Here is a 23,549-nt window from a genome sequence, read left to right as displayed (position 1 = left end):
AAAAATCCAAATGCTAATTGGAAAAAAACTCGAGAAACCCTAAAACCTGGTTAAATATTCATGCTATTAAAAATAAAATAAAAAACCTCAATACTAACAAGCATGATTCATATAGACTAGTTGAAACAAAAAGATTAACAAAACCCTTAAATTTCTAACCAAAACCAAGCATGTGGAATCATGCCTAACGTTGATTAAAAAAAAGAACCAAAAAATCAAAATAAAAAAAATAAAATTCTAATTGAAAAAAAAGCACAAAATTCTCTAAAACCTAATTAAGTGTTCATGCTATTTAAGAAAAGTAAATAAAAAACCTAAATCCTAAGTCCTAACAAACATCATTCATAATTTCATATATATGCTAATTGAAAAAAAAACCTAAAATTTTAAGTTTCTAACTAAAATCAAGCGTGGAATAATGTTTAATGTTGGTTGAAAAGAAAAAACATAGAAATAAACATTCATCTCACTTTAAAAACCAAGATCAAAACTCTATATGCTAATTGAAAAAAAATACAAAACCATAAACCCCAGGAAAAAGAAAGAAAAACACACACACACAAGAAGAAAGCGTGCCACTGCCACCGTACCGGATAAACTGTCGAACGACGGATTGCCAGACGCAGGGCACAGGCAGCAACCCTGAGGCCCTTGGGTCGGGCCCAGGTGGTGCCCACCCTGACCCGGACCACCTCTAATTCACGTTCCGGGTCAGGGTATACGCTTACCGGGGAACTTACTCCTTAGACGCAACCAGCGACAGAGAAAGACACTGCGCTTATACTTTCCTTCCAGAGAGAGAGAGAGAGAGAGAGAGAGAGAGTAATGTTTACATGCGAGTTGCAAGCTAAAGAGATGATGATTTACTTTGTTCTTAATGCCTATTGCTAAAATCTCTCGTGCCATTTTTATTTTTTTTAATAATCTTTGTTGTTTAACCACCTTTTGCGAAATATCAATCAATGTTGTCAAAACCGGGTCGATTCAAATCATGGGTTGATTCGATCCTTTGTCCAAAATCAATCAATTTTGACTCTATCCTATAAATCAGTCCACTTTTAGGCTCTGTTTGGAAGCCATAGTTGAGGCAGTTATGCAATCACATACCATTACCATTGGGATTCTAAATTGCAGAGTCCCAACAACACAAGGTGACATGCACTAACTGCTCCTGCAAGACAAGCAGAGCTTCCATCGGTAATATTTGTACATTCTTGTATCTACCAATATTTTCCAAAAAAAAAAATTTAATTCAAGCAAAATTAGAATTTTGTCATGAAATTTTCCTTGATAATTTAATGAGGCCAAGAAATGCAGCATCAATTTCAAATTACCAAGTTGGGTTATTGTTAGGGATGGCAGTGGATCGGGGAAATGGGCCCCACCCTACCTCGCTCCGTTTGGACTAGGGATAGAGGACATGAGACGGGGATGGAGGCGGGTATAGTACCCTTTAGAGATGACAGTGAACCGAGGAAAAACAGTGCCCTGCCTCGCCCCGTTTGGACCGGAGATAGAAGACATGGAGGCGGGGATGGAGGTTAAAATCAAAACCCGCAGGAGGATGAAAGGCGAAATTTTGAGTTGAAGAGTGTGAAAACATTGTACCTTGCCTCCACCCCGGTCCACTGCCATCCCTAGTTAGTTATTGTATAGAATTTTGCTAAAATTAGTAATAGACAGGCTCAGTCCCTGATTACAGGACCGGGTGGATTAACACTCACCCATTGCCACCCATAAAAGGCAGAAAATGTATTGGATATAATGGTTTTCGATCCAAGTCTGACATGTTGTTCCTGGATACAGATTGTTTAAGTAAATTCCGAATTTACATTCAAGACAATCACTTTTTGGATTCAGGTCAGATCCAAATCAGTATTTTAAGTTGGATCTAGAGTTCACCCCAATCAAAATCTAACTCGATTGCATTTTTCACATGTAAATGGATTGTTTTTGTAATTTTGTTTTATTTTTCTGGATCCCGTATTACCACACGTATTTCGGATTCGGATTCGGATTCGGATTCAACCTTGCATTCTCGGATCTGATCCGAATCCGGAATCGGTTTCGGATCCAGAAAGATCCAGTCCGACCCGTTTGCGCCCCTGCCCCTTTATGAAATAGAGTAAGACTTCAATACCACCAGGGAGGTGCTCTCGTTGCTGGTCCAGAGGAAAGAAAAATGGCGATGGGTGGTGGGGGAGGGGCAGGTGCGGCGGTGGAATGGCACCTGAGGCCCCCAAACCCCAAGAATCCGATCGTCTTCTTCGATGTCACAATCGGTACTATACCCGCCGGAAGGATCAAAATGGAGCTCTTCGCAGATATCACCCCCAAAACGGCAGAGAACTTCAGGTTACTCTCTTCTCCCTCCATCCCTCTCTCTGTCTAATAAGGAAACCAGAAATTTATCGACCAACCAATAGTTATTAGGCTTATTCTTGAGTAATTAGCGACACCCCATTAACGGGTGATGCTGGAACTTTTGTTTCATGTGTTTTTCTTCATGTTGTGCTTTCGGTGTAGCAAAGAAAATTTTCCCTTGCATTATAATCATGGCTGAAAATCATGTTGGTGCATATGGTTCTTGATGGGAATAACTTAGGCGCGGTTTTTTGTGTTTATGTTTCTTTGTAGAGGTTGGGTTTCCCGTTAGCCCATTCTAGCTTGTTTCATATGATCCTTTTATGCCAACTGCTTGTTGGGCACAAATCAAAATATTCGGAAAGTTTCCCCTTCTATGTGAATGCCTTCTTAGGAAATTCAGCAAACACTTTGATGGCACAAGTGCATGATCTCCATTACCATCAAAGCTTATGCAACCGTCTCAACCACTAGAAGCTTACAGTCTAAATCATGCAATGGAATTCAAAGAGTAATAAAAGAAAGCAAAACGAATGCAAAACGCCCTGATTTTACATGGAGAACCCTATTCAGTTGAAGAGGGAAAAAGAATGAGACCACTGAAGAAAACCACCATTTAAAAAAAAAAGAACTACAGTGACTTCTTCTCAAGCTTCCAACTTTCGGGATTGTCTTTCCATGCATGCTAGAATGCTTATTCGTTGCTCTCCGGCGGTAGACTAAGCTTAGGTTTTTCTCACTTTCTATAGTTTTCAGGCATTCTTACGAAACGCGTAGAGAAATCTATGCAAAGAATACAGGAGTAAAGTCTCTGATACCCACTACTGAAAAATGGTCGAAAAAATATACCTCCACATGCATGGCTCTTTATAGTTGATCGGCCATGAAAGAAAAATCCAAGAGTCGGGGCCACCCACATAAGGATGGACCAAACCCAACATTACTGCTAATAAGAATTCTTTTTTGCTTGAAAATGATGGAGAGAAACATGGATAGTCTCTGGTTTGTTGTTGCAGGATTACTTTGTAAATTGGGACACATAAGTTCTTTTAACAGCTTGTGCTGTGCATCTATATTGTTTCTAGTGTTGGGAATGGGTTATGTTTTCATTGTGTATTGGTGTTTCAGTTGTACAAGCTAACTGGGGTTATCATATATCCTTTTAAGTTGGTTTCTGTATCAAGAAGAAACTAACCTTTTTCTGAAATTTCTGAGATTTTAAGCTGCGTGTTGTTAGGTAGTTTTCTAGTGGATGGTTCTTACTATTGTTAGAGCTTTCATCCAGATTTCAGAACAAAAACATGTATTACACATTGATAGGGTATTCATACTCTATGGTAAAGTTTCTTGGCCTTAGATATGCTCATAAATGTCAAAGGATATTTAATGTAAATCTGTTGCCGAATTTACGAAGAAAGCTACTAAACTATAGTTATCTCTATCATATATCTAATAAAAACTGGGAAAAGCAGGAAATTGAAATAACTGAAAATTAACTAGGATTTATCTCTTCTCAAAATCTGAATAACCTCCTAGATCTCTCGTATTTTTATATATGAGAGTTTCCTAATTAAATCAAATTAATTAACCTATTCAAATAACTTTAAAAAAAGATAAAACTTATCTTAACAATATGGATCGGACATAATGATCCAATATTTAAGCACAAAGATAAAAAAAATCTAAAATCTAAAATGGATGCAAACAGATCCTTTATGGATCTGGGTCTTCTGCTCCGCTCCTGCATCATTTTCCCCGGATTGGAGAAGACTTGCCCTCAAGTCTAGATCCTACTTGCCCTTTTTCCAATTTTGTTCCACCATGTGGGTTATGAGCCCACCATGTGGGTTATGAGATGGCTCTAAAGTAAAAAGAGATCAAATTGATATATGTCGTATCGCCCCTGAGTCCACCCACCATCAAGAAAGTGTTTGGTCTGCATATGAGCATTCCGATATCACGTAGATTATATCACACATCTCCTTTTGCTTGTCATTTTGGTTGTTTCTGTTATTATTGTTGTTCGTTCGACTCCAGCGATCTTTCTTAAAGTGTGTAGGTTTTCCATACTTCAAACACTTCACTTGGGAGGCGGTTGTCTGTGGCTTGCGGAATGTTGAACCTTTTTTTTATCAAATTTGCCATTACCTTTAAAAAACTTTCTTTTGAAATGTGGGTGCTTGGAAGGACTATGACTATTGTTTAGAGTATCTTTAGCGAAATGTAATTTTCTCTTCTTGTCTTGCTGTATATCTCAATTTTAAATTGAGCTGGCAGCTCTTCTAGTATCAAGTTTTTAGAGTTCAATCTAAGAGTAGTTTGAACAATCTTCCATGAAGATGGGAGACTCTACAGAATAGTGAATTGTACACGATCAGGAATTACATTCCCAACGATTGCCAAGCCTTTTGCCATTACTAACATTTTATTCACGTGGTCAACTACATTGTCATTTTCTTGCATCCTACATAAATTATATTGCTCCAAGAGCAATTGAATGTGAGTTTCTGAGGTAGTATAATATTTTTTCGAAATAACTTCAAACATTGACTATGCAGTAAGGTAATCTTCGAAGACCCCACTGAGATCATCTTTCATGTAGGTGAGTATGATAGTTTTGGCTAACATGTTATCCTTTTTGTATTTAGGATAAACATTTTTATCTGCTTCACGAGCTTTGTCATCAGGGTCTCTCATTTCAGTAATCAGGGCATTCTCGATGCCCTCTAAGGTCAAAACAAGAGGAATCCTCCTCTTTCAAATATAAAAATTGTTTTAATTCAATTTATTAGTTTTGGCTAACTCAGTAACACAAACTCTACTAGACATTTTTCCGGTTTTAAATATTTTATGTTGACAAAATATGATAAAAATATGTCCAACATTCAACAAGAAGATAAATATCACAACATTAGCCATGAACTCACAAAATATCATGTTAACAATCTGTAAATTCATGATATTACACATATTTGTCATGCAAATAAAAGTAAAATGTGGCAGACACTCAATTTCCAACTTATTTCAATTAAAAAAAGGCTTTATGAGGTAAACTGCAAACTCTACACTTTTCTGTAAATTCAAAAAAGTTAGAGGTGGTTCTATAAAAATGAAAACAATAGAACCCTTAAGGTAATAAACAAAACTTTATGAGTTAATAAAAAAAGTTCATGAGTCTTTCTGTAATTTTGAGAAAATTAAAAGACTGCCTTAGGTATTATTTTGTGTACAAGTCTCTTTCTGAAATTTACCATAAAATGGGGCCCCTGTTTTATAAAACAGAAGACACGAAGGTAATTAACAAAAAAAAAATAGGGGTACACATGTAATTCTGTGATATTAGTATGTAATAGGAATTTACCAAAAAACAAAGGCTAGTTATGTAAAAAAATTGATGAACTATTTTAACTTAAAAAAAGAAATATCATTAATTAACTTTAACCGAGAATGGACAAATTAGGAAGAACAGGGGCATAAAAGTAATTCAAATCATAAGAGGGTATAAAACCAAAAAATCGACTTTCAAAACCCTAATCTTAAAGCAATATGTGTTTCCTCTCTCTTTCGTCGCAACCTCCACCGATTCCACCGCCATTCCCTATGGGTCCAGTGATTTTTCCAATTGTCTCTTCCTCCCGCCTCATTTTTCGCCGATTCCACCGCCTTCCCCTGTGGGTCCGGTGATTATTCTGTTGAAGGGAGGCAGGAAGGAGGTTGTCTGCCACTAACAGACATCGGTGCGGTGATTTCCGTCGGAGAAGGGGGTTGCACCGTCGACAGAGGAAGAAAAAAACAATATAGGTGATCTTCTTCCTCCTCTTTTTTATTTTGTTTTTTTTTATAAGAATCGATCGTCTGATCCCGGTGACCAAGGTCAATGGAATCCGGCGGCTGCTTGAAGGTAGATGCAGACCGTGATTTGGGTGTGCCTCTTCAAAAAAAAAATTGATGAAGGGTTTTTATTATTTTTTTGTTTCTCCCACTGACAGCAAAAAAATGTTCCTTAATATATTTTTTTTGTTTTAGAGGTCACCGAAAACTGGTGACCTCCTTGTGGCTGGACGCAAACCCTGATTCGGGGTCTGTGTTTTTTTTTAAATGGAACCCCAAATTGAAAGAGGGGTTTTCCCTTGCTTGGAAAAATGAATAGATGGGGTTTCGGGTACTCCTCCCTCTAAGAAAAAAAATCCAGAAGGGTTTCAACAAAAAAATTTCCTTTTTTTTAATTATGGACAGATCCGATTCAGGGTCTTCTTTTTCCTTCACAGAGAGGGTTTTGCTTCCTCCCTCTTCATTTTTTTTGTTTAGATTCAGAGACTGAGGTTGTTAGAATCCGACGACCTACCAGTTACTGTCTTATGAAAAAAAATATTAGAAAGTATACGTAAATGAATTACAAGAATGCATAATGCATTCATAAGGTCCAACATTGGACAAACACAACCCCATAATAGGGAATAACACAATAGTCCACTAAGGGACACCACAAAAAGCCTACGAAGAGGCATAAGTTACATAAACTTTATTGAATGAGGGCCGAAAAAGCCATGGAGAATACAAGGGGAGCAACCCCTATTTATGCACAAAGAAGAGAGGAAAAGGAGTGGCCAAAAGGGGCTCCCCATAGAGACGTAGGGAGCCCCCAACGGTCACATTTGTGACCGTTGGAGGCCCCAACGAATCTATGTGGGCCCCCCACTTGCGTGAAATAAAAACAAAAAATAAAAAATATAAACTAATTCTAAAAACAAATAAATAATTGTTTTCTAAAAACAGCTATGTAGCTAATACAAAATGATAGAAATACCCCTATCGGGTATTGCACACATATGTATGTATATATATATATATATATATATATATATATATATATATATACATATGTGTGTACGAGTACACATATTTTAACACCCCCCCTCAAACTTTGCGGGGGAAAAAAACCCAAAAGTTTGGAAATACAAAAAGAGTCTTGAAAAGAAGTCCAATTCTTCAAAAGTCTTCAAGGGAAATCTCCATCTTTATGACATCTCAACAAATGCTTTCAAATGTAAGTCTTCAAAAAATGTCTTTATTGGCGATCATCCCCATAGTTCCTCCATAGATCGAATCCATGATGTATCTAAGGCATCACATCTTAACGATCCTATAGAGAAAGAACAAACCAAGAGAAGACTCAAAGTATACAAGAAAAATAAAATATTCTAACCCAAGAATTGCAACAATAATATATTGAAAAACAAGAGTGTTTTTAAACAAGATAGTAACAACTTTTCAAATCATTAGATAAGAGGCAACATTCCTTAAGGATGATAGTAAATCATGATTTACTAAGATGAAATATGTCTATTAAGAGACATTTCAAACAAATCCCAAAAAAAAAGGATATCTAAATGGCAGATCATAATAGGATAATTAAAAAACTACTTAATCATTTCAATACTATGTGAAAAAGTCTTTAAGAAAAACAATGTATAATGTCTTCAAAGAGACAATGCATATGAAGTGCACCAACTTCCACAAATCGTTTTGCACAAAGGCCCAATAAGTACTCAAAGAAATTTGTCAATACTTGGAAGTAAGAAGTGTGTGCACAAAAGAACACGAATACAAATGCCCAAAGGCATGACGAATATGAACTTCAATGAGAGAGGCTTTATAAAAGCATATTTAACATGTATAGATCAACAATAGCGTTTTTTACATTTTTAGGAAGAAGAAGATCTATGTCAAACAAATGTCATATAAAAAACATGATTTGACTAAGTTTATTAAAAACATCCACCCAAGATTCAAGAATGAATGTTATTTGAGTAGAGAACCTTACATATTTAAGAAAATCTCACTCAAATGACAAAAAACTCATTTTGCATATCAAATACAAAAGTGGCCGAAAAACCATAAGCACTTAATATGCCAAAATCTCAATTTGATTTTAAAATATGCATATCAAAGATATGATTCAAAATATAAATGAAATTTCATAAATTTCAACAATAGTTCATCTACTACAAGCAACTGCCTCATTAGTCCTCCAAAACCCACAAATCAAGTGTATAAGCTACTAGATCAAGAACATAAATATAATGTCATTAAAGGCCAAAGACACACACAAAGGTGTGTAAAAATACCTCTTGTCTACATGTAATAATACTTAAAATGAGTGCATCAACGACAAGAACAAGAGAATACACGTCAACATGGACCAAAAGCATCTCTTGTCTACGTAAAAATTCACTCAAAATCAAGTATGTTCAGCTACTAGAACAAAAGTATCAAGCCAACCATGGGCTAAAACAAATACATCTCTTATCTACATAAAATGGTACTTGAAATGAGTGAAAGAAGCCCACCATGGGCATACATCTCAGCGACTAGAACAAGGACACAAATGCCAACATGGACTAAAATCACACACCATGGTGTGAATCAACGTACTTTGTCTACATATAATAACACTCAAGACAAGTGTGTTCAGCTACTAGACCAAGAGAACAAAGCCAACAAAGGGCTACCAACACACAAAGGTGTAATAATATGTCTTGTCTACATATGATGACACTTAGATAAGAGGTATAAAAAGGAGAAGACTTTTGAGACAATAAGACTTGTAATGACAAACATTTAACAAATAAAACATTAATTTACCTTAAAACATTTAAGGTTTCAAACTTCATACATTCATCACAGGTACACATAATAAAGAGCATCCATAAAATCAATGGCCAAAAAGTAAACGAGTGTCGCACTCATAATTAGAGATCACATAACAAGTCATTTTAGAGTCAAACTACAAATTGACAATCTAAAATGACATAACACAAGGTGCACATAACTCACCTCAACAAATATCTCTAATATCACAATAACAAGGCCATATAAATGATGCATTAAATAACTAACCTGTGATGGATAAATATAAATGCCATAAAAAGGCAATCAATTTCCAAATAGGTGATTTTATAAAGAGGGTTGATTTGAAAAAATCAAATCAAAGGTCCAATATAATCAATCACAACAATATGCTTTATAACAACGATTATGCATAAACACGAATTATGTTTTATCATGATCAATTCCTCAAAGAAGTTATTTATACCAAAAAGGTTTATTATACAACAAATACAACATGAAATATTAAGCAACATCATGTGCAAGAATTGATTTGGAATAACCCAAGAGTCAAATAAAACCTTAACTACTCATGTAAAAGTATCTTCAATAAGATACCAAGAACAATATTACAATATTCTTGGAAACAAATGTGAGCACACATGCACAAAAAGAACACTTGTGCACAAAGAGCACAATACAAACTCGTAAATGCGAACCCAAAGGTCATAAGTTACACTAACAGAGCTTGGGCTATAATCCCACAAGCTTTAACCATGATAGATATAAAGTGTAATTATATGCACACTAAATGATAATAGATGCAATTTTTATGTAATATAAGATGTCGAATGACAATATAACAAATTTAGTTTAATATGGGCATTATTTAATAGATGCGGTAAAATTTGGAAAAACTCATGCGAAAAAATTCACAAAAAGAACAAGTTAATAAAACTTGCAATATTTGTAGAAAATCAAAAACTAAAGGACCAAACTTGTAGAAAGAACTGGACTTCTACAATTAGACCTTCAAATGCCCACAACAAAACTTCCCAAAAGAATAATCCTTTTAAGACCGAAACTTTGAAGGATTTTCACAAGAACAAACACTCTTCTTACAAGAACTGTGGAAGTCTCACACATAGTATTCACCAATAAGAACCACACTACACTAAAAAACAAGTATGTAAAGCAAAGAAGAAGAAACTTAACTCCAAATGGAAGAAAAACCATACTTCAAGAGTTACTAGAGGTATTCATACATCACTACATGAGGAATCTCTAATTTAAAAAAAATGCACTAAGACACATGATTTGAAATCATTTTTGAGATTCTTAAAAAATATCACTACATGAGAAATCTCGAATAAACATCACTACTCATAATATATGATAGCAAGTGTGTAGAAAAGAATGTGAATTATCACAAGCTTTTATATGTTAAAGAATTTCAATCTCAACTCAATTTTTCTTTAAAAAAACTTCCCACACATATATAATTCATGCTTTTAAGCAAACATGCAAGAGATAACTTCAAAGTACCGAAGTTATTTGATAAAAATTTAAATTCAAGGAGTCAAAGATGTCCATCAATACAAAGCTTTTAAATCATATGTAGGATGTGAAAAAGAAGAATAAGATCACAAAGACTCCTAAAATCATACACACGAGTTCAAGATTGACATCAACTTATGCTTGAAAGATAAGCACGATTAACGACCCTATTAAAGGAAGTTTTAAGCAATGACAAACAAGTTCACCGATTTAACTAATTATCTTTTAAGAGATTTTAAAAATGTGATATACACAAAAGCAAAGACTCAATAAAGAACCGAAGAACACAAGTACAAAAAAAACAAAAAATACATACATATAGATTATTAAGGAAGTAGATATTTCTTTATAATGCATGATATGAAACAAAAAAGAATACATACCAAATAACTTTAAGAAAGAAAAGAGAGAGAATAAGAAAACTTCACCATTTTTCTTAATATTTCTTGAATAACACGCTTTCCGATGCACCAAAGAGCAACTCGGTCACAACCTTGCTCTGATACCATGTTAGAAAGTATGCGAAAATGAATTACAAGAATGCATAATGCATTCATAAGGTCCAACATTGGACAAACACAACCCCATAATGGGGAATAACACAATGGTTCACTAAGGGACACCACAAGAAGCCTACGAAGAGACATAAGTTACATAAACTTTATTGAATGAGGGCCGAAAAGGCCATGGAGAATACAAGGGGAGCAACCCCTATTTATGCACAAAGAAGAGAGGAAAATGAGAGGCCAAAAGGGGCTCCCCATAGAGATGTTGGGAGCTCCCAACGGTCACATATGTGACCGTTGGAGGCCCCAACGAATCTATGTGGGGCTCCCACTTGCGTGAAATAAAAAAATATATAAATTAATTCTAAAAGCAAATAAATAGTTGTTTTCTAAAAACAACTATGTAGCTAATACAAAATGATAGAAATACCCCTATCGGGTATTACACACACACACACACATATATATATACATATATATATATATACACATATGTGTGTACGGGTACACATATTTTAACAAAAAATGACCCCTTAATCTAAAAAAAAATGATGCCCTTATTCCTTTCTATGTTTTATGTATATATTATTTTTTTATTCTATTCTCCGGTTGTCGGATTTCCACCGACTGTTGTTGGAAATCCAGTGACAGGGGATAAGGGGTCACCGGTTCAGACGCGGTTAGGCCCCTCCGGTTTTGACAACCCCTACACAAAAAAAATGTACTAACCGTGATCGCTATTTCCTTGTGTCTATTTTTGGTGATCGGGCAACTTCGAAAAGCGAGTTGGGGGCAGAACTGCACACAACAGGAACTTGGGAACTGCACACAACAGGAACTTGGGCTCTGATACCACAGTAGGGATCGACGAACCACATATGCACAGATGAAGACCGAGAAAGGAGCATAGAGGTAAAAATTTGTAAAAGGCCTTCATTAGGGGGGATATCTCACTTGTGTTTTTTTGGGGGGGATTGATTTGCTTGAGTGAGAACCTCTCCTTTAATAAAGAAGAGTTGTTGGTATTATCGCACCCCTGGGTAGCCGTTACCCATCAAAATAGGAGATTTATCGATTTTCCCTCTAAAGAAAGAAAATCGATAATTGACCCACTCCATGTCTATCCAAAAGAAGCACATTTGAATGTGCCTCATTTGTATAGGCCCCACTACTGGGCAGTTCATGCGTTGGAGAGAGAGTAGGCCCACCTCTCTCCTCAATGCATGAACCCATGCGTGAATATGGTCATTCACGGTCATGTATGACCAACACGGTCACCTCTCAGCTTCCGAGTGGCCTCGGGCTCTCTTGGATAGGGGTGGGAAGGGGTCCCGACTGCTGGACTTATTCAGCGAATGGTCGCCGGACATAGCCCAAGCGATGGTGGCATCATGCTGTAGTGAAGGTTGGTGGTCGACTCAGATTGTTGAACCAATCGTGTGCACGACCATGAAGTATTGCCAGAGAACTGGCCTGACAATGAAACTAGGTAATGCCGACTTGGAAAATCTATTGGATTGTTGTAAATAATATCATTTTAACGATCTCCTCCCTGAGTTGAATGCTTGGAGGGTCGAACTAGATCATGCCTCAAATGAATCAAAGAAAAAATCCTTACTTTGTTACCAACTAATGTAAATATGTTGCTGGATTTACGAAGAAAGCTACCAAACTACAAGTATCTCTACCATATATCTAAGAAAAGCTGGAAAAAGAAAAAATAACATGAAATTAAAATAACTGAAAATTAACTGGGATTTATCTCTTCCTAAAAACTGAATAACCTCCTAAATCTCTTGTCTTTTTATAGATGAGAGTTTTCTAATTAAATCAAATTAATTAACCTATTCAGATAAGTTCCAAAAAAGATAAAACTTATCCTAACAATATGGATCAGACATAATGATCCAATATTTAAGCACAAAGATCCCAAAAAAACACCTAAAATCTAAAATGGATCCAAGCGGATCCTTTATGGACCTGGGTCTTCTGCTCCACTCTTGCATCAATATTACATTGAACTGGTATGGATTGAGGAGACATCAATAAAAAATTGAAAAGAAACCATATCATCAGTGACATAGGATTGAGAAAGATCAGATGCAGATAAAGACCATACAGTGACTACAAAATCTTGGGTTCTCATTTTCTCAAAGGAAGATAAAGATCTGCTGAAATGCAACTCAAAATGAAAATCAAAGGTTGGCCCTAGATTCTCAAGGTTTTCTGAGTTTTTAAGGATTTTGTGGGTTAAGATTGATGCTAATAGCAGAAATTAACATATATAGACTCTGAAAATTGGAGACAACAGTTTAAAAAAGAAAATGAAAGGTGAATTGGCCCAAAGATGCATAAAGTAACTTATATTCGTTGATCATGACCAGAGGGTACAGTAATTGGAAGGAGACGATATTGATGAAAGGCACTTGATGTTATTCAATAAGATAGATTCCAAAATACATAAATACATGTGAACACATGCACACACACACAAATATGTTCAAGAAAAAGAAACATTTATTGTGTTGAATACTTGTCGACGGGAACTCCAACAATAGCACTCCGTATAGAATGATGCTCGTAGAATAGTGTAGTAGTAGTAGTTCTTCTTCTGGTTTTGTGTAAGAAACTTATCTCCTCCAGTTATATTATGTTATCATATATAAGGATAATTTTAGAATATCTTATTATTTTTTGTATTTCATAACCTCAATATGTACATGTCTAAAGCCTTATTTCTGTGATGTGACAGGCACTTCTGCACTGGTGAATACAGGTCAGTAGCAGACTTTTCTTTTTGGCTGCAAGCTGTAAGTGTACAATAGTTTCATGGAGAGTAGTTCCTTCTAAAATAATGCGCTCGTATAACGCATTAACATTTGTAGAGATCCATGATCAAGATTTTTTATCTTGTCAAGGCAACTCAGGCATCTCAATCCAGCTCTATATGGGTTGAGTTCCAGATTTGGCAGGGCTTTGCAACTTGTGCAAATGATACTGTTTGAATCATCTCAGAATTTGGATGCCCTCCATCAAGTGCTCTATTTTGTCTAGAATTAGTCAGAATGTTGATGACAAGAAAACTAGACTTTCAGCGCTTCCTGTGTCTTAAAGTCGGTTTCTCTATTGAATAGGAAGACATAAAATGACTGGCAATGTACTTGCACGCTGTTATCATTTGACAATAATCATGTTCTAGACATGCAAACAACTAGCTAAAAGGATATGTTATCTGAAGACCTATTGTAATAGGAACAGTTGTCTAGATTTCATTAAACATACATATCCTGATCTTTTTTTGACTAACTAGAGATTAACCTTAGGAATGTAAAAGACCACCAGGCATCTGTAATGCTATAGCTGTTGTCCTTATTAAAGACAGAAAACATGCATGATTTGTTATTTGAGGTTGCACAGTGTTTTTTACCCATTATGTTTTACTACTTAAAATTAACTGCAAAACTTTTATGTACTTAATTTAGCTCACATATGCTAGGAAATGCATTCTGAATATTGTTTCTCTTTAATCATGGGCTATCGCTACACATCTATTTTTCTGTTTTGTCTTACCTTACAGGAAGGCAGGAATTCCAGTAGGTTATAAGGGTTGCCAGTTTCATAGGGTTATTAAGGAATTTATGATTCAAGCAGGAGATTTCGTGAAGGTCAGTGCTTGTCCTTATATTTGAATTTACCATTTATTTAGTTTTATAAGTGTTCTTTCTTGGCCATGATCTTTCTCACAAACTGCATTTTCTTCTGGCCCAAAATTTTGATGCTCTTTTGGCATGCTCATACATCGCAATTGTGAAATCTAACTTTGACATTTGAGTTTGTCATAATGGTGCAAAACTGCAAATTGTCTTGAGTATTACAATCGCATGGTTCAATCCAAGCATTTTAGCAGGAAGTGTTTTATTTCCATAGTTTTTTTCTTAAAAGCATGCATTATTTTGTAGAAGCTTATTTGATGCAAGTGTTAGCTTACCATTCATTGGTTTTGAACTGTTTTTATAATAACTATTTTACACTGTGCTCCTTTTTAAGCTGTTATGATTCATTCTCATTCCAATGTTTGTGCTTTCTAGGGTGATGGTAGTGGATGTGTATCCATCTATGGAAGCAAATTTGATGATGAAAACTTTGTCGCGAAGCATACAGGTCCTGGTCTTTTATCAATGGTATGTGAATGTTATATATCTTATTATTCAGCCATATTTTATTGAGCGCTATTAACCCTTAAATTTGTATATATTTTATGGCAAATTATGCATGCAATGTAAAGCCAAGACAAATGTATGTTGAATGTGCCTTCTGAGGCCCTAAATGAAAGTGCTATAAGATCGAGGCAACGAGCACTAGAGGGGGGGGGTGAATAGTGCTTTTAAATATCGTATTTGAAATTTTGAAGGATTTTGAGATTCGCAAAGCAATCACACAAAGAACACAATAGTTTATCATGGTTCGGTCTTTCAAACCTACATCCAGTCCCCAAGCAAAACCCGCTTGAGATTTTCACTATCAACCTTCTGTAACCATAAGAACATACCGATCAAATCCGGTCCCACTTTCAGTAACAATCATACTGAAAGCAAACAATTCCTTTAAACCAACGAGTCATTTCCTTTTATAGAAAAATAAAATAATCAACTTACAATCAACTTACGAGTCTTTCTTATGAATGTAAATGGAATGCAATTGGCTTTTGAGGTTGTTGAAATACTCAACTCACGAATTCACTGTCTCTACAAAAGAATTTGAGTGAAAAACTGGAGCGAAAATATCAAGTGAGTGAGAAAACAAATACTTGAATGAATATGAGTGAAAAGCAAAGAATTTTATCTTTGTAATTCGATATGATTCGATGTTTTTGGGTGTGGAATACACTCATATTTATAGTTGAAAGATTTCATACATTGAGGATATGAAAGAGTGTCAAAATAGTTCATTTTGAACGATCAAAACATTTGAAAAATGAAAAGACACGCCTTTTAAAAGTTTCATGAAAAACAACAAAATTAGTCGACTGGAACAGTAGTTAGTCGACTGAAATCAAATATTAGCAGACTGACAGTTATCGTCGGTCGACTAATGTGTTTATCGTAGCCGTTTGAAAATCTGAAGTTTTGAAACTTAGTCGACTAAAGAAAAAGTTAGTCGACTGATAATATCATCAGTAGACTGAAAAATCTTTCAGTCGACTGCTGCTAAATTTTTCTGAAAACACACGTTCTGTCCGGTGGACTAATAAAACCTTCAGTCGACTGCTGCTAAAGTTTCCAGAAAACAGACATTCTGTTCGGTTGACTGATAAAACCTTCAGTCGACTAATTCAAAAATTTGATGTTTTTACTTTGAAAATTTGACGCAAAAAAGTTTGTCGACTGGTGAGTTTATTGGTCGACTAATAAACATGAAAAATTAATTTAAGAGTTTTCTAAAATGATTTTCATGAAGGGTTCTTTTAGAAAAGTGTTTTTAAAGACTTTTTACGTGAAATGCAATCGAAATATGTACTCTAAGTAAGGCTCTTACAAGAATCTAAGACATTTAATGAATTTTACATTTGCACACTAGTCTTCATAGATTCTTCATCGAATTCTTCAATTTTTGTCTTCTTCATTGTCTTAGCTAAAATGCAGTTGATTCACTTGTTCATCATCAAAACCTTGTACTTGAAGTATCGTGTACGGCTTCATTGTCGTAACACTAAATACTTTTCATTTTACAGTGTTTATGTGTCATATTTGAATGTTTACCATCTTTTTATGTATCTCTGTGGCTTAGCAATGTAATGCCATTAGTGTCTTTTTCATTGGTTTCCCTTTTTCCACAAATCCATCCATGTACATTAGTGATCGTGTCAACCTGTTGGAATAAGTCTACAGATTCAAAATAAATTGGTCTAGCTTTATCAGTGAATTTCCTGATAAAAAAACACAGAGTACACAATCATTATTTGTTAGAAACTGGATAAAGCAACCTTTCTGCTTAACCACATCTTGAAATCTGTCATTTTGATTCAACCATTGATTGGTCAATATTTTACATGCTGGTCACTAACTATTTTTTTGAAAAAAGGTAACTGACTATTAGAATACCTTTTCAATAAAGGAAAAGTGTATCCTCTATGCAATTGCTTATAGTGCTTGTGGTAAAAGGCAGAAAGACCAGAAAGAACATTGTTGTTTATCAACAGTAATGAAACTAAAGATCTAAGAGGTTGAGAAAGTGATGAATGTAGGATAAAGATGCGTCTGGAGAAAGAGTTGCGTTGGATCCATGCTCTTAAATAGCACTATGATAATTATAGTGATCAAAGAGGCGAATTAGCATCCTCATGATGGTCATATAAAAACATGATATAACGACAGAGAACAAACCATAGCTGGATTTCTTGTTCTAAAATTACTTGTGCGGCTTATGCTGATAAACTGTTTTTCTTTTGCCATGTTTTTTTCTGGTGAAAATAATGATGTATTTGGCTATATTATCCTGACCAGAATTCATGCTTTTATCTTACATTGAACATAATAATGCATTTATTTTCATTAGATGTTTTTTCTTCCTCCTGTACATTGTGTGCTGCATTATTTATTTTGAAGATGTTGATATGCAACATGCACGTTCTCAGCAAAACAATCATGTTTTTGTGTGTTTTGCCTGTATTTGCATGCAAAGATTAAGGTCTCTTTTTTTTTCTCCCTCAGGCAAACAGTGGACCTAACACAAATGGATGTCAGGTACTCTTTTAATTACGAGAGTTTGCTTCAGAGTCTAAAGTTTAAATTTGGATTATTCTTGGTATTTGGATGTAGACCTTTGACATGCAATTTAATGGCTATGACTTAGAAAATAAAAGATCTCCAAGTACTCGGCAATCTTTGCAGATAGAAAATTAACACCAGAAACATACAAAAAAACCCAATTTGCAAGACAAAATTTATTTAATATTTGTTTTGTATCACCATCATGCATTTCTTCTCATGTTTTTGTTATTTGAAACAAAAGCTTCTTTCATTTAATTTCTGTGCTGAGCCTCCCTTGGCAAGAAGATTTCCCTCTTGAATAATTGCTTAATTTTGTCAGGCTGCTTGAATCCAGACAAATATGAATTGGGTAAAACATCCCAAGCCTCAATTTGGGCCTGGGTACATTAAGTGGGTCCAGTTCTTTCAGCTGTTTTGTTTGCTATTGGATTAATAATGCATGCAAGAATTGCTTCTGAAATTGCAGAATGTGTGCTTTTTCAAGAATCACTTGAACCATCACGTTTGCTTCATTTGACATTCTATGCACTAAGCACACATTGTTCAGCATAGACTTGAGAGTACCCTCTTGAAATTCCATTCTGGATTTGTTTTGAAACCACATAGCGTCTTGTTTCCCAATGTCTTATAAAAATCAAGGAACTCTGCTCATGTGTACTTTGAGAATCATAAGCATCTTCAAAATTGTGATAATCCTGTCCCATTTGAACTAAATGAAATTGTTTTGTCATTTTATATTTCCTGTTTTACAAACATGTAGTAGCTTTTATTTCAAGCTAAATAAGTGTCAACTAAATAAATAAATGCCATTGTTTTTTTGCCTCATAAAAATAAATGTCATTTATTTGTTTACTTTTTAGCTTTTATTTAGCAAGTACTTCTTGTCTCATGAGGTGTTTCTCAAGTTAACTTGTTTATTCTCTTTAATCCTAGATATGATGCATTGCAATAAAGTTTTAAAGGGTGTGGTGCTTTTCTTCATATAATTCTTGTTGGGTTTAAAGTTAACTCCACAAGTATATCATGGTTATTTTGCTTGAACCTTAACTACTACTCTTTCACCTGTTACTGTATTTTATATGTGATTGGTTGAGCATGTTGCTTTTGGGGGTAAGCTTAATAAACCTTGTTTTGTCTCGTGCAGTTTTTCATAACATGCGCTAAATGTGACTGGCTAGATAACAAGCATGTCGTTTTCGGGGTACTTTCTTTTTCTCTCTCTCTGAACTTTTGCCTGGTTGCACATGGTATCGTTTGCCTGCATACCAAATTTTATTAATCTGTGCCTCATGCAGAGAGTGCTTGGGGAAGGTTTATTGGTTGTCAGGAAGATTGAGAACGTCTCAACAGGTCCCAACAACCGACCAAAGCTTGCCTGTGTCATAGCGGAGTGTGGTGAGATGTAAATCTTGGCATGGTGTGACAGTGTACTTGGATTCAATCTAGCCTGAAGTCAATGTATAACTCCTTTGGATGTAGTCATTTACCTATTACCCATTAAAGCACTGTCCCAAAAAACTTTCTTGGAGAAGCAACGTGCTTCCACAGAAAAGGTAAAGAAACGGAAAAAAAAAAAACCTTGGATGAGAACTATGAATTGCCTTGTTGAAGGGTATCTTTCATCATCTTGGAAGCACATTTGAAAATTTGAAAGTAATGGATTGCCTGCTTTTTATCCTTTCTAAAGTTGGGTGACTTCAAGGATGGTGCAGTACTTTCCAACTGTTTCCAGTAAGACAAAAATGTCCTCTGATTGCTTTATCTTTAGTGTTGAGTGTTTTCTTTTGAAAGAGGTAAGAATATGACACACCCTTGATGGACAGAGCATGACAGGCTCTCTCGGAGTTGGACCACTGTTATTTGCAGTGATGCAGTCCTGTATTTGAAAATATTGGGTGTCTTAACCGTTGGAAGTTTATGTTCCTCTTCACCCAGGGCCTCGGTATAATGGACAATTGGCCATGGGTCGAATTCGTAAAGTAGGCTCGGTAAGCTGAATATGAACGCTTGGCAATTGGCTCAGCTTGGCTAGTATGAGCAAGTTAAGTAGTAAAAAATATATTTCACATGTACATTTTTAATCCTATTTCTTCCAGCTCTAAACCAATGCATTTTTTCTATAAGCAAGTCAGCTCGAACTTGGCTCGTTTAACTCAGGTTCATTGTGAGCTTGAACTCAGCTTGGCTCGCCAGAAGAATGAGCTCATTTACCAGACCTAGTCCAATTTGATAGCTGGATTGCCTGGATCAGTGGGAGTTGTCTCTACCTTAGCCCACGGCTCACTGGTTTTTACACGTGTAATCTCGACCAAGAGGTCACTCCCTGCACTTCCTTTATGAAAAGCTGAAAAAAGGAAAAAGATGGTTCTACTAAGTGGGGTTTGTGATGATTGAAAGCCGTGAATTTTGAGTCCCTACCAAACAATTTTGGATTCAACTCGTTGTGAGGTCTCTGTCAGTCGGGCTCCATGTCTAATCGGGTATGATCCATTTCAGGCTTCATTGTATACATGGAAAATTGTTACAAAAGTTTTTTTGGTATAAACTCTATGGTGCAAGTTGAAAACAAGTGTAAGGTTGGTTTCATGAAAAACAACCAAGGAAAAGGAAAAGAAAAAAAACATTTGTAACTGCCGCACATATTTTTCATATATATATATATATATGTGTGTGTGTGTGTGTGTGTGTTTTATGTGTTTCTTAGGCCTCTTTTTTCGTTAGGCCCCTTCAAAAACCATAGTTTTAATTATTTTTTCTCATGTCTAATACCGTACATGTGATCTATAGATTTTGTTTAGTGGGAACAAGCTTTTGGATTGCCGGAATCTTACCCGTATACAGGTTTTTCGATGATTCAAAATCAATGGCTATGAAAGAACCAGCTTTTTCCGGCTCATAAAAACATATTTTTGATCGAAAAAACATGATCCAAGAGCTGATTCCCACTAAATTGATCATGCTAAACACATCTAACGGTTCAGATCTATCGTATAACACTTAAAACCTAAAGGGCAGAACGATAAATGAGGCCTAATATGTTTTTTCGTATGTCATAAAAGTCTTGGAAAAATAAAATAATTAGAAATGCAGAGAAATATATATAATCTGAGCAAAATCTTGTGATGAAACCATGATATTTGTCAATTCAATAGTGCAATTGTGATTCTTAAAATGTCAAAAGGCTGATAAAATATTTCTTTGGAAATTGGTTTTTGCTTTCCAAATTATCACCGACATTTGCCAAATGGTCGGTGGGGTGGGGTGGGTGTAGGGGTTTAGTGGACCCAAGCTAAGTCCCTTGGAGCTTGCTGCTCCTACTGTTTTACAGTGTTAAGGTACTTGAGCAAATAATTTATTGAATTGGTTGCCCAGAGAGAGAGAGAGAGAGAGAGACGTGAACCTCATGTTAAAGTATCTCTGGCCCAAACCCCTCCCAAAGATACATGAATACAAGGGTGTTAAGGATCCATGTTTGCAAATATCCTTGGATGTGGGCCTTATGCCAAATCTGAGTTTTGAACTCATTCGATTATCCCACGCACACATGCATGGGTGCAGTTATTTTTTTTTTACAAGCGTTTACAACAGTTTGTTTATATATATATATATATAGAGAGAGAGAGAGAGAGAGTCACTAGAATATGAGAACTAAAAATATGGGCATTCCCACCTCTTTTTTTGTACGGTGAATTTGCTAGGAATCAACCATTGGATCACGTATTTTTGATGAAAAAAAATGATTTTTGAATGCTTGAATATTTATGAAGATTATAAGCCATTGACTTTAAAGCCTTAAAAAAAATCTTGTTTGTGCATCAAAATCGGATGATTTCAAGAATATGTTCTTATAAAACCAAGCATGCAGATCACGATTAGATTCAAGAGAAAAGAACAAAAACATTCATGGATTGTGGTTCACACGTTAGTTCTCATATTCTAGTGACTATATATATATATATGAGAAAGGGGCTGATCTTTCCCCCTGTCATTTTCTTCAAAATTTGTATGTAGATCAGTTTCTTGGCAAATCTGACCGCATGGATGTTGATCTTCATGACTGAAAACCTACAAATAATATCTTTGATCAAACCTTGCCTTTTTTATGTGTAGATAGGATTTTACAAAGATCTAAAAATCAATGGTTCCAAAATTTACATCAAAAATTTTGATCCAATACCCTATGTGTAGGTTTTCATATCACATCCGTACGGTCAGATCTTCTCAACATCATACCTACGTGAGAATTTTGAAGGGGAGGACAGGTGGGTGGAAGTAAAAATGTCTATCATTAACCCCAATCTTGTCATAATAATCGTAACGAATCGGTCAAAATCGATTCAATAAAATAGCTGATTCGGCGCCCTTAAAAAATTGGCAGATTCCACTCGGATTCACCTCAATTCGGGGCTGAATCGGCCCTTTTCTTTAATATATTTTGTATGTTTTGATCTATAATTTTTTATATTTTAAGAAATATAAAATTGATGAATTATGCTTAATCCCAATTGGCCGAGTCTGCATTGTTTTGAAAATCAATTCAGATTTGAAACTGATTCTAAAAACATTGGTTGGCTTTCACGTTAACACTATCTTTAACTACTTGCCTTCCCAAGGTTTGAACCAATGTTATCCCTGTCGGTGCTTATCGGCCGATATGCATTGTCTCAGCAGAAAATTGATACGCTGCAAGCCTGAATCCGGTTATTTTTAATAAATATAAAAAAAAATCAAAAATTAAAAAAAAATCAACATTATTTTAAAAATATTTTAATAATTTTAACATGTCTCACGTTATGATTGACATATAATAATTTTTTATTATTTTTGGGTCGATACAAAATGATTCACATGAGTATCGGTATCGGGCCGATACAGCTGAATCGGTGGGCCGATACCTATACTGACAACAAAAGTTTGAACTCGAGACCCCTTTATCAGTTGTGGCAGGAATTTGCCAGCTATGCACCTCATCGGATCCGCGCCTTTGTGCAGGAAAATGCTCTGTAACCCGCAAGTGATTTCAAAAATTAAGTCACGATGGCAATTTTCTGTGGTTCAGAAGATGTGTGGTCTTTCCCCAAAATCCCCATATCCCTTTTTAAAAAAAATCGGAAACTAATCCTACAGGTGGCAGCACAAGAAACGGGATCTTGATTTAAAGTTCATTCCGTTTTCTCCTGTCACTCTTTTCTCTAGAAATGGGAAAAAGTGTCTATTGTTGGAAAAATTCTACCTTTTAACCTGATATTTTCATTTCCGATACCTCCTTTGTGTACTTTCCCACTCTTTTTTTTTTTTGTGTGTGTGTATATAGTACATAGAATAAAATACAAATAAGAAGAGTGAAAATATATGGTGGTTATATAGTATCATGATATTATGCTGTGGTAGACACTCTTGTTTGCATGCATAGATCTAACCATCAATTGGTAGATCTAACCGTTCATATATGTTTAGCATAGTGTTGTTAGTATTGGTCCGTATCGGTCTTAATGGCCCGATAAGTATCGTATCGCCAGAAAATTGATACGGTATTTTTTAAATTTTATTTTGATAACTTTAACATGTGTCACGATTTGATTGACATGTAATATTTTTTAATTATTTTTTAGTCGATTCAAAATGACGATTCTCCTAAATCATTGGCCAAACGATACAGGTTCCATTCCCATATTGGCAACATTGGTTTAACATAGTTTATTGATGTCATATAAGGTTTTATCATATTTAATACACCTTAAGA

At 35.3% G+C, this 23,549-nt stretch overlaps 1 protein-coding gene across 1 annotated transcript; it reads left to right on the top strand.

Annotated features, from left to right (window-relative positions):
- The first annotated feature begins 2,150 nt into the window (after positions 1 to 2,150).
- On the top strand, positions 2,151 to 19,492 carry LOC149826847 (Cyclophilin-like peptidyl-prolyl cis-trans isomerase family protein). Its single transcript, XM_090018989.1, has 7 exons — positions 2,151 to 2,355; positions 13,789 to 13,812; positions 14,614 to 14,701; positions 15,125 to 15,217; positions 17,747 to 17,779; positions 18,951 to 19,007; positions 19,102 to 19,492. The coding sequence occupies exons 1-7, from the start codon at positions 2,183 to 2,185 to the stop codon at positions 19,210 to 19,212; spliced, it is 579 nt and encodes a 192-aa protein (XP_089875115.1). The 5' UTR covers positions 2,151 to 2,182; the 3' UTR covers positions 19,213 to 19,492.
- The last annotated feature ends 4,057 nt before the right edge of the window (positions 19,493 to 23,549 follow it).

This window comes from Nuphar pumila, chromosome 10, assembly GCF_984573655.1.
Source record: "Nuphar pumila chromosome 10, dmNupPumi1.hap1.1, whole genome shotgun sequence".
Lineage (NCBI taxonomy): Eukaryota > Viridiplantae > Streptophyta > Magnoliopsida > Nymphaeales > Nymphaeaceae > Nuphar > Nuphar pumila.
The sequence above is the reverse complement of the archived record's forward strand: the minus strand, read 5'-3'. Positions and strand labels throughout refer to the sequence as shown.

Excerpts from the sequence above, each read along its gene's own strand:
- LOC149826847 (XM_090018989.1), top strand. The coding sequence starts at position 2,183 with ATGGCGATGGGTGGTGGGGGAGGGGCAGGTGCGGCGGTGGAATGGCAC. Across the intron at positions 14,702-15,124 it reads AAGCAGGAGATTTCGTGAAG|GGTGATGGTAGTGGATGTGT; the intron begins GTCAGTGCTTGT and ends TGTGCTTTCTAG. Across the intron at positions 17,780-18,950 it reads CTAACACAAATGGATGTCAG|TTTTTCATAACATGCGCTAA; the intron begins GTACTCTTTTAA and ends TGTCTCGTGCAG.